The following is a 12,277-nucleotide window of genomic DNA, read 5'->3' on the forward strand; positions in this document are numbered from 1 at the left end:
CAAAGTTCAAGGCCTTTTTACAATATATCACCTTGTGTTTTCAATGTATTTTTATCTGTGGCAATGAAAACTTCAATAATATTAAAATCTGCCACCGATTCTCTGTAGGCTAATTTTGGCAGTGTTATTGGGCCCCAGTAAGTATGTAGACGTTTTCCAAAAATATTATTCAGTTTATTTATGCTTGTTCATAAATTTATAACTTTGCTCGAAATGAAAAAAGTCTGTAAACACTAAAAGGTTGATGTATGCATTGCTCGAAATGGATTATGGGGTTTCACCAAGGCTGGAGGCACTCTTGGACTTGGGGGCAATGGCCTCTCAAAGGTTTATATATATATATATATATATATATATTAACATTAGTATATGTATAAATACTAATTTTAGTAATTTTGTTTTATAAAACTACACTTTTCTCTTTTAAAATATCATTAATTTATTTACGAGTAATGTTATAACCAAAAACTTTGCTACAACGTTTTTATAAACTATTGAGGTAACAAATGCTTACTGGTTAACGTTACCTTTTTACTTACCAATAACCACTCATCACATTTGCAATTTGTAAAAAACAATTGTAATTCTAACATTTTCCTTAGAGGTGGAAAAATCCAACTTGACTCACGAACCTGATACGACTAACCTATTTATAAAGAGGACATGAGTTGAGGCTAAACAGGTTCATGTCATATTCGGGTCGACAAGACTAACCTGTTTAATAAACAGGTCGTATTTGTGTTCAACATATGAACTCATTTGACCCGTTTAGGTATTAGATTATTTTTATTATTATTTTGTTATTATTGCTTTTTTTTTTTGAGAAAATATTATTGCTTAATTTGTTGTTGTAATTATATGTTTATTACTATATTTATGATTGTAATTGTATTTTAATTTTAGATATATGGAAATTAATAATAGGTTATTTAGGTTAGATATGACCTATTAATCCAATAGGATATTAAACGAATCATTTGTATTGACCTTTACATGATTTGTTAATTAAATGAGTTAAATGTATCGTGTTGGATCGACCTATTTAATAAACGAGTCGGGTTAATGTTGAGGATTCTTGATATGTTTACTAAACAAGTCGGGTTCAGGTCAATCCATTTAGCCTAGTACTCATGGCTCAATGCGACATGAACCCGACCTGCGAACATGAATTGCCACCCTTAATTTTCCTCTTGCCATAAAAAAAAAAATATATATATATATATATATATATAGATCTAAAATCTTTTAAAACATTATCCAAACCCAAAAAAATTAGCCCGACAAAAAAAATTACTAATAGTAAAGCTTAAAAAAATTAATTAAATCTAGTCAAACAGCCCTAACAAAAAAAGTCATAAAATTCCTGCAAAAGATGTACTGTAACTGCCACACTTCATCATAAATAGCTATATAACATTAAAAAAAAAAATGACATAGTAATGATAGCTAAAGAATTTCATGCCATCAAAGAAAAGAGCTTTTCCTTTCATGCCACCCATTTGTTTGGCTTATGTATTTACTTTGTTTATGTACCAATGCTAAGATTAGTAAACCAATGAAATTAAACTCTCTTAAACGGCCTATTGTTGTAGAGTTGCCAATTTTCAACCTATCACTCATTACATGCACTTCACATGTGTGATGTGAACAAATTCTACGTTTTCCCATAAACTCCGTTATCATCTTCTTTTAGCCCTTATGTTTAAGGGTCCAGTTAATGTGTGCCCTAAGAGCACACATTAACAAATCCGTTTTTGAAAAAAATTTATTGAAAATTAAAAAAGTTGTCAAAACTTTTTCAATTCTCAATAAAACTTTTTTAAAAAATGGTATACTATTATGTGCCCTTAGGGCACACATTAGTAAAATCCTATGTTTAAAGCTAACACAATGTTTTTCACAACTTCTTTCACATCAACATTCATATATATATTAAGCAATACTACAAACACAACAAATTTCACATATGCTAGGTTGGTACACCATTAACACTATTTTATTATCTAATTAACAACTTGCCAATTTTAGCGTGCCTTACTGTTTTTTAAACTGGAAAACCCCATGTTTCTGCAGTTCTATATAACTGGATGCTTTTGGATAACTGTGCAAACAATTATGGCTAGGGTTTAGGGTTTGGTACCCATTCTACCTCCCACAGACTCATTATTCATTCTACCTCCCACAGACTCATTATTCAAGACAAGGACAATTCACTTAGTATAATAGTGAAAACTACTTATTATATTGTTCGTTCAAAAGAATATAGTTACTATAAAAATCATACTCCATTAAGATCATGCATAGAGATTAGACCCAGACCCAAACACAGTAAAGCCAACCAACTATAATAGTAGATAAGATGTCAACCTATGCATGCTATAAATCCCAACATTGACTCAAAAGATAACAGAAACCAAATAAGAAGAAATAAAAGACAAAAGTAGAAATATAAGTACCATAGCCTTGGTCTTGAAAGCGAATGCCTTGACATCTTGTCTTTTTGACGTCATCTCCTTTACTAGCTCATTGAACGACCCTATTCCTTCCTCATTAATGTTGTTACCTTCCTTATTAGCCTCAACTAGTGCTCTACTTAGCTCCTCTCTAAGCTTCTTTATTGTACATGCATGACCACGGTAAGAAACACAACACCATCAATAATCATCATCATTACCCCCTTTTGAAACAATCTACAAAAATAGTGCAATCTATAAAACCGCGTTGACGTGTGGTGACGTGGCCCATATAACATGAAGATGGAGAAAAGCTAGAATGCCAGTTATATTTTTTTGGATGATTCCATGAAAATTTAATGCAACTCTCGTGGACATTTTCGATAACAACGTTGGATAGACGTGGATCTAGCAGTTCTGCACTACACCAATTATTGCATTTCTTGTTTGTTTCTACTTTTTATTGTTGTCAAAAGAAAGATAAAGATAAACTTAAAAAGAGAATCAAGTGGACGACTTGACGAGAACATCATGATTGCGGTACAACTGGCCACGTGTCCTAAAAAGAAAGCAACTGGTGGAAATGCTACATCCGTGGTCCCTCAAAATGCGTGCATCCACGGACTGTATTCGGTATTGCCTAGGACCATAATGCCATTGAGCTTTTAATGGTTTTAACGAAAAATGCCATTTGTCATTATAAAATGCCTAACATTGACAATTATTTTTATTAACGTAATGTCGTAAAAATTATGTAAATAAACATTTTTAGGAAAAATTTTTCAAGTTTTTGAATTAACCTCAATACTAGAAAATACAAATACAAACCAACAACCACCAACCACCACAAACTCAATCACCACAGCCACCACCAGTTACCTAAATCACAAATTGAAGAGAAAAAATCAACAAAAGCCAACCTGCCACCGCAACCCGCCCAATCACCACTACCCACAAACCCACCCAGCCGCCACCCACCACAACCCCTAAGCCATCCTAGAAACTCAGATCGCGAAGGTACAAAAACCCACTCACTCTCAGCGATTCCAAATCAGAGATCTTAGTAGTGGCATTTGTAGCTTTCAAAACCAGATCCAACCAACAAGCAATGGAGTAGCAGTAATAAGGCTCACCTCGAGCCTCTCACGGTGACTTCTCCAATGAAAAAACATACCGAAATTTGATGGTGGTGGCACCAGAATGGAGGTGAAGGGCAGTGAAGGGTGCTGGCGAAGTGGAGGCAGAGAGTGGCCAGTGGGTGTCGTTACTAGTTTGGGCTAGTGTGAGAAAGGATGAGTAAAGTATGAGAAAGGGAGAGAGAGTCGGGTGTGAGGCTGTGAGATTTTTGTATAATATTTTACACATGCTTTTTAGGCAAAATATTTTACAAGTTTTTACCCACAAAGTTTTAGTCAAAGGAAAATATTTTACAACTTTGACTATATTTTACATTCAATCAAACACTTAAAAATAGAAAAATATTTTACGAAAAATATTTTACATCAAAACGGCGTAAAATACCTTTTTTTTTTTTTTATATTAAAATACCTAATATTGAATATAGATTGTTTTTTAGATTGTACTATTATTGACTATAGTAGCAGAATGAATAATCTTTCCTTCCTTTCATTTTTTGGGGAAAGATTAAATATTTTAACGAAGGTTTGGTATATTTTGATTGTGATCACTTGGATGCTTGGTGGGCCCTATCACTGTTTTCATCAAATTGCGCAATACTATTGTTTGCTCACACTACAAACAAATCATTCTTTCTAATGAAAATTCTAGTTTAATTATCATTACGGAAAGAAATGTCAATCAACTAGGCTTGAAATTTTGCAATTTCGCATATTAAGTAATTTGATATCGGATTAAGAGAGAGAGAGAGAGAGAGAGTGGGGGGGGGGGGGGGGTAGTGAAAAGAAAAAGTTATGCTAATGTCANAATACTACGATAACATAGGGAGCTTGAAACTTTCTTACGCTGCATATTTTGCTGCTCATTGCATGTGTGTGTGTCTGCATGCAAATGCAAAGTTCAAGGCCTTTTTACAATATATCACCTTGTGTTTTCAATGTATTTTTATCTGTGGCAATGAAAACTTCAATAATATTAAAATCTGCCACCGATTCTCTGTAGGCTAATTTTGGCAGTGTTATTGGGCCCCAGTAAGTATGTAGACGTTTTCCAAAAATATTATTCAGTTTATTTATGCTTGTTCATAAATTTATAACTTTGCTCGAAATGAAAAAAGTCTGTAAACACTAAAAGGTTGATGTATGCATTGCTCGAAATGGATTATGGGGTTTCACCAAGGCTGGAGGCACTCTTGGACTTGGGGGCAATGGCCTCTCAAAGGTTTATATATATATATATATATATATATATTAACATTAGTATATGTATAAATACTAATTTTAGTAATTTTGTTTTATAAAACTACACTTTTCTCTTTTAAAATATCATTAATTTATTTACGAGTAATGTTATAACCAAAAACTTTGCTACAACGTTTTTATAAACTATTGAGGTAACAAATGCTTACTGGTTAACGTTACCTTTTTACTTACCAATAACCACTCATCACATTTGCAATTTGTAAAAAACAATTGTAATTCTAACATTTTCCTTAGAGGTGGAAAAATCCAACTTGACTCACGAACCTGATACGACTAACCTATTTATAAAGAGGACATGAGTTGAGGCTAAACAGGTTCATGTCATATTCGGGTCGACAAGACTAACCTGTTTAATAAACAGGTCGTATTTGTGTTCAACATATGAACTCATTTGACCCGTTTAGGTATTAGATTATTTTTATTATTATTTTGTTATTATTGCTTTTTTTTTTTGAGAAAATATTATTGCTTAATTTGTTGTTGTAATTATATGTTTATTACTATATTTATGATTGTAATTGTATTTTAATTTTAGATATATGGAAATTAATAATAGGTTATTTAGGTTAGATATGACCTATTAATCCAATAGGATATTAAACGAATCATTTGTATTGACCTTTACATGATTTGTTAATTAAATGAGTTAAATGTATCGTGTTGGATCGACCTATTTAATAAACGAGTCGGGTTAATGTTGAGGATTCTTGATATGTTTACTAAACAAGTCGGGTTCAGGTCAATCCATTTAGCCTAGTACTCATGGCTCAATGCGACATGAACCCGACCTGCGAACATGAATTGCCACCCTTAATTTTCCTCTTGCCATAAAAAAAAAAATATATATATATATATATATATATAGATCTAAAATCTTTTAAAACATTATCCAAACCCAAAAAAATTAGCCCGACAAAAAAAATTACTAATAGTAAAGCTTAAAAAAATTAATTAAATCTAGTCAACCAATTTTACCCAAAACAAACAACCTGGCTTTCTAAAAAACCTAAACAATATAATTTTGTCCTTACTAGCAGCAGATGCATGAAAGTAATAAAAAAAAATTAATTTATTAAAAAAATAATAATAATAAAATAATAAAAAAATAATAAAAAAAAAAAAAAAAAAAACCTCAATGGCTAAGTAACAAAATTGTTCCTAACTCCAAATTCTGGCTTTGTCCCTAAGATTCACACTTTTATAGTAGAACGAGGCAAAGCATATTTAGTGGGACATAGGAATGGAGGTCGTGGCAACTCATACACAAGTAACAAAACATAATTCATGAAACATAACATAGTTGCATTTGATTCGACTGAAAATGAATTTGAGAAAATATTTTACACCCTGATGCGTGTTTGGTTGCACACGTAAAATTTGATCAAACTGAAAACCATTTCATTGACTGTAAAATTCAATCCCTAGAAACGTAAAATCAATTACACACTTTATTTACCTTCAAACTCAATTTTACGAACTGAAAATTTGAAGAGAGACTAAGTGAGAGAGAGAGAGAGAGAGAGAGAGAGAGAGAGAGAGAGAGAGAGAGAGCTCAAAGAGAAAACCCAAAGAAGGCCGAAAATCACTCACACCAAGCCCAAGCCGAGCAAGGATAGGGTACTGCCAGTGATGCCCAGAACCACCCCTCAACACACGGCCCTGCCATCGCATGCAAGTCACTCTGCTGACCCATCCCTAGTCCTCATCCTCACCAACCCACCTCCATCGAAGAGAGAGAGCTTGAACCTGGGAGAATCTCATCACCCGACTCATAGTCGCCTTCTGAAGCTCGTCGTCACCAGCAAACATAGATCGAAGCCTTATCATCTCGTTCTTGTCACCACTAAAGCTCGTCGTCAACGCCAAACATAGATCGAGGCCTTGTATCTCGTTCTCATTGCTGCCGATCTGTAGCTCGTCTCCTCCATTTCTCTCGATCTCGTCGCCGCCACCCTTTAGATCGACCCACCCATGACTGATCTTGTCATCACCTCCAAAGATCGTCGTCACCACCTCTAGATCAATCCCCCTTGACCCGATTTCAACCAAGTTTCTCGATCTACCTCTCTCTTTCCCTCAATCTCTCACTCTTTCTTCCTCTCTGTGTTTGACCGAGTTTGAGAGTTAATGGTTTTATTTTGATTTTTGTTTCTTTAAAAAGTTTATATCTTGCAATTTTCTATTATAAAATTTGTTTGGAAGCTGAGAAAATTTGCATTTTTTAGAACGTTATCAAACATTTGAAAATATTTTCTAATACAATTTTCAAATTGCAATCAAACACTAGAAAATATTTTTCTTTTTAAAAATATTTTCACCTGAAAATATTTTACACTTGAAAAATAATTTACATGTTTCCAAACACAACCAATTTTTTTTTTTTTGGACTCAATTAAATTATACAAATAGCAATGCTTAAGTTACTTCTAAGTTCGGAATAAGTTTGCATAAGTGTTTCATGGTCAGTAAGACAACTGCACTAAGCCAAATCAATAAATAGGTCATACGTCATGTTCTAAATTTATTGACGCGATTCATTAATGTTTAAGATACGTGATATTATTATCAGAAAAAAAAAAAAAAAAAAAAAAAAAAAAAAAAAAAAAAAGATACGTGATATTGGGTTTATGTGTCCTTATCTGTAATGGTTCAAGGGGTCCAATAATCAATATATTGTTTTTTTTTTTTTTAATAATATATATACAGTTAAGCATATAATAAAAATGTGGCTGCTAAAGGCTTTTTTGTACATGTAAGCCGTCTAGCCGAATTACGTGACTAACGCCAGACAGAAAGGGCCCTAGAAAGAACTATTAGTTTCTTAAGAGATTGACTCTTAACTAAGATTGAACTCTTTTCTTTGATTGTGCTCTTCCACTATTAAGATCCTAATTAATTAATCAAGATTATACATTATCTAGAGGATAAATAAAATTATCTTAAAATAAATTAAAAAATAACGCATTAGCCATATGAAATGATCTAGTGGTTGCATCTTGCATGTCTATGGTCTACCGTAAGTAAAATTAACTAATAAGATTATATCTTTCAATTAAATTTTAAACTTTTAATTAATCTTTTTGAACTAATAAATTAGGAGTCATGTTAATGGGTATTCTTAAGGTAATAGTTTAGGGAAAATTTTTATATCACTTTTATTAGAAATTAAAAAAGTTGTTAAAAATTTAATTTATTTTTCTTTTCAATAACAAACTTTTTAAAAATAGTTCATTAACAAATGCCCTTAGGGCATTCGTTAACTTTTCCCATAAATTAATATAAGGATAATTCCGTGAATGCACGTGTGTGATATGAATATGAATCAACCAATCAAATTCAAGCATTGATAAACATGAGATAGGGACAAATGAGGGAGATAGGGTGTGGAATATTCGGTTTGGGTATATATCCAATTAGGACTTAGGAAGTCCAAATCTTCTATCCCATTTTTCCTGTTCTACTCTATACACCAATAAATACTTGCCATATATTCACTTAATTAATTAAACAGTACTATTAATTAATAATTGTAGTATTAATAAGTCAATAATGATAGTATTTAATTAATTAGGTGAACACGTGAGAAGTATTTATTGGTGGAGTATAGAGTGGCAAAGGAAAAGTGGGACAGAAGATTTGGATTAAGACTTAGGAGAAATTATAGAGTCCTTTGGTGGACCATGTCATTTGTTCACCATTTCACAAAAAAACTTTCACTTGTTTAAAATTGCTGAGTCAGTAATTAATTTATATTTTAAAAAAAATTTCTAACTAATAATTTTAAACAAGTAGAAGTTTTTTAGTAGAATAATAGATCACATCACTTATCTACCATATAGATCTTATAATTTCTCCGGACTTAGGAGGTCCCATAGTGTTGTTATCTATGCAGTATTGGATGTTTCCACACATTTGGTAATTTTTTTTTTTTCCTAAAATAAAATGTTCTTATGAAATCTCATACGGGTGAATTTAGGTTAGGCAGAAAGCAATTTTTCTAGCAAAACTGTGAATCAGGTTTTGGGCCATCTCACTCAAGCAATTGTCGCATAAACTATTTGCTTGCTTTAATTATTCACTCCAGCAAGTTTAACTTTCGCTCCTATACTTTTAATTTAGAGCTCTACATTTTTTGAAATTGAATTGCATTGACAATTTGACATAATCTGAAGGAATCGATTACTTTTATAGGCAACAATGCAAACTCGCATACTATATACAATGATTGGCGTGATGGTCTCAAGTCTCACACAAGGGGGGGGGGGGGGGGGGGTTAGTGAAAAGAAAAAGTTATGCTAATGTCATCCTAAGTGATTTCATAATAAAATTATTTTCTAACATTTTTTTTTTCCATAAAATGTATGATTTTGTTAGAAATTTGGGATGCAAATTAAGAAGGTGTTTGGTTTGTGTTTTCAAACAACAATTTTTAATTTTTAAACAACATTACACGAATTTTCACACACTTTTTCATCCACACGTATTTTCACATATATTTTTAAATAACAATTTTTAGTTTTTAAACACAGGTACAATTTTCAAGAGTTGTTGAAAAAAATTTATCTTTTTGCTTTTTGTCTAACTTTTTTTCTTTTTCTTTTTTTTTTTTTCGAAATAAACCAAATTTTTGTTTTTTTAAAACATATTTAACATGTAAATTATATTTTTTTTAATAAATACTATGCAAATAAACTCTCAAAAATATGAAAATACTAAACGAATGCTAAACATTTTCTTTTTGAACTACCAAAGTTGGATAACAAAAATCATCATACTGTTTGCTATTACTAATATAGACATACTACCACACATGTTTAAGAAAAAAACATAAAAGTTGCTGACAACTCAAGCAAATAATTTATCAAATAACGTCAGTAGGATGATTCGGACAAGACCAAGTCTTTCACTGTATGTCATACTCAATTGAGAATATAGAACATACATATGAAAATAAAAGAGAATAAAATGTAGGAAACATAGTAGGGAATTCAAAGAAATTGGGATGAAAACAATCAAGCAAAGACGGAGGAGTCAAAAATCAAACTGATGAAAAATTGGCTGCATATGTATAGAAAAAAAAAAAAAGGGTGTCCCCCATGAGTTATGACTCAAACCTAACAGTTGTGAATGTGACAAGTTCAATAAGATCAAGCCCTTAAAAAACAATTAGGGTCTGTTTGTTTTAGTTTAAAATATTTACAGTCAGCTTACCTTAATTTTAATAAGGTACAATAATACGTTTAACACAGTTATTATTTTCCAAACAACAGGAATTAATGAAAATAACCTCATAAAAAATTCAAAATGCAACCATGCAAGGATACAAAAGGTTCCAGTGGATTTAACCTAAGACAGTGACAAAGACAATACAAGTTTCCACCAAGTTAGAGTAATACTAAGGACACGTAAAATAGCATAAGTTGTATCACAACTCACTAACATGGAGTTGTTAGTGGTAAAGATATGACGATGGATTTATGTACAAATACACCTCTACCACTTACCACGTGAACGAGTCGTATTATAAATTATGTCATTTTATGCATCCCAACAACTTCCCATTTCAATCGCACAGTGTATGGACAACATCGCTGAAGCATGGTACACTGTATTTTTTTTTTTTTTTGTATTTTTTAGAATGTATAATTAAAATCGAGAAACATATTCCAAAAATAATCAATGAAGGGTATTTTCGTCATTAGGTCTGAAAAACTTACCAGAGACGTGTCAGCCCCATTGAAAAATCTCCACCCTATACAATCTGGAAAAATAAATAAATTAATTTTGTCTGAGAAGAGAATAATCCAAAAATACAAAAGAATGTACATCGGAAACATAGAACACCCGTGAAACCAGTTACGCTTGGGGTCCCCGAACAAATATGGAGTATATAACTTTTTTACTTTTTGAAGGAAAAATATATATAAATTAAAACCTATTTTTGGTAAGTGAAAAAAATAAAATCAAAGCCTTAATACAAAACTCGTTTGGAAGTGCTTGTACCATAAGATAAACCTCTTCTTTTAAAAAAAAAAAAAAAAGAAAAAAGAAAAAAAAGAAACGTTTTGTACCAAATGTACAATTACACACAGTACAGTTTAATTAACTAATCCAATCAACTCCAATTCATTCCCAATCATTTTTAATAAAAATTTTAAGATTAAATTATTCTTCTAATCATTCAGCCAAAAAAATTTTTTTTAAAAAAAACCTATGCTATTTTCATATTAATTCTTTTGGTGTGTTACTATTAGAAATGACTAGAATTAATATCAAAATGGAAAATCAAATGTAAATATGATCATAATGGATCAAAATGAAATTTTTCAAGTAACAAAAGTGTACTATAGTCAAATTTCCAAGTCTAGTCTTCCAAAAAAGAAAAGCAAATTGAAAGTCCTTCTAATTTCTTTACTTAGAAAATTGCACACATACTAAAAATAAATAAATAAAAAATCTAAAAAATTAAGAAAAGGTAAATTAGGATTTACCGAGAGGAGAATAGCAAACAGTGGTGGATTCGAGAACCAAAAACGCAATTCTAACGAAGAGAAACGGCAGCACGATCCCGAGCACCAGCACCACCGGAAGCAAAGTCCGGCTCGGAATCCGACGGCTCAACGCCGTCGTCGCCTTCGCCGTCTCCGGCAATCCCTTCCCGGCGACAGGGCTCGATATGGTCAGTCGCTTTATCCCCTTCGTCGATATGTAAAACTTCATCTTCTAGAACCTTCCTTCACTCCCCTTAACATCAATGATAAGATCTCCTCTAATTCCATGAATATGAGAGATTAAATTCCCCCAAAAAAAACCTGTTCCAGCTTCCAAAATTTTTTCACTTTCTGTGCCTCGTGTTTGTGCTCATTTATGAGTGCGAGATCTGGAAGGAAAATATATATATATATATATATATATAGGAAGCAAAAGAGGTTTGAGATTTGAAATGCGAGCAGAGTGTGAAAACGGTAATGGAAAAGCATTTACCTCAATTTGGGAGACTCGATGAGATCACATCAGACACGCTATTGTGTTTGCTGCTCAGATATTGTGGAAAGTGATATATGTATATATATAAAACAATTAAAATAAATTGTTAAAATATAGTAATATTTAAATGTAATTAAATTGGAGAGAGAGAGAGAGAAAGTGAAAAGCCAAAACTGAAGCCGCGTTCAAAGCCGCGGGAAAGAAAAGGAGCGCAGCGTAATTAACTACTACTATATGTGATTTGGAAATAGGAAGAGAGGTTGGGGCTGTGATTTGCCCTTGGATTTTTGTTGGAATTACGGATTTTGCCATTCGGTTCACCGACACATTGCCGAATGACATGCCAACAGTTGTTTTGAGACTTCCGTATTCAGCTCTCTTCCTCTCGCTTCCTAGTTCCCAGTTAGCTTAGTTTACTTGCTACAATGAAAGTCTAGA

The 12,277-nt window shown here is 32.2% G+C and overlaps 1 protein-coding gene across 2 annotated transcripts; it reads right to left on the reverse strand.

The window, feature by feature from the left end:
* Positions 1-1,344: 1,344 nt before the first annotated feature.
* Positions 1,345-11,960, reverse strand: LOC112029506 (probable galacturonosyltransferase 15). 2 transcript variants are annotated; one of them, XM_065773216.1, is made up of 4 exons: positions 11,837-11,960; positions 11,344-11,732; positions 10,570-10,613; positions 1,345-2,609 (listed from the first exon to the last, which is right to left on the reverse strand). In XM_065773216.1, the coding sequence occupies exons 2-4, from the start codon at positions 11,570-11,572 to the stop codon at positions 2,397-2,399; spliced, it is 486 nt and encodes a 161-aa protein (XP_065629288.1). In that variant the 5' UTR covers positions 11,573-11,732; positions 11,837-11,960; the 3' UTR covers positions 1,345-2,396. The 2 variants fall into 2 exon arrangements, with proteins under 2 accessions (XP_065629288.1, XP_065629287.1); XM_065773215.1 differs by having other exon boundaries at positions 1,351-2,612.
* Between the last annotated feature and the right edge of the window lie 317 nt (positions 11,961-12,277).

This window comes from Quercus suber, unplaced genomic scaffold (genome assembly GCF_002906115.3).
Source record: "Quercus suber isolate HL8 unplaced genomic scaffold, Cork oak 2.0 scaffold_71, whole genome shotgun sequence".
In the NCBI taxonomy this organism is placed as follows: Eukaryota; Viridiplantae; Streptophyta; class Magnoliopsida; order Fagales; family Fagaceae; genus Quercus; species Quercus suber.

Excerpts from the sequence above, each read along its gene's own strand:
- LOC112029506 (XM_065773215.1), bottom strand. The coding sequence starts at position 11,572 with ATGAAGTTTTACATATCGACGAAGGGGATAAAGCGACTGACCATATCG. Across the intron at positions 10,614-11,343 it reads TGTTTGCTATTCTCCTCTCG|ATTGTATAGGGTGGAGATTT; the intron begins GTAAATCCTAAT and ends TTATTTTTCCAG. Across the intron at positions 2,613-10,569 it reads ATGGGGCTGACACGTCTCTG|AAGCTTAGAGAGGAGCTAAG; the intron begins GTAAGTTTTTCA and ends TGTACAATAAAG.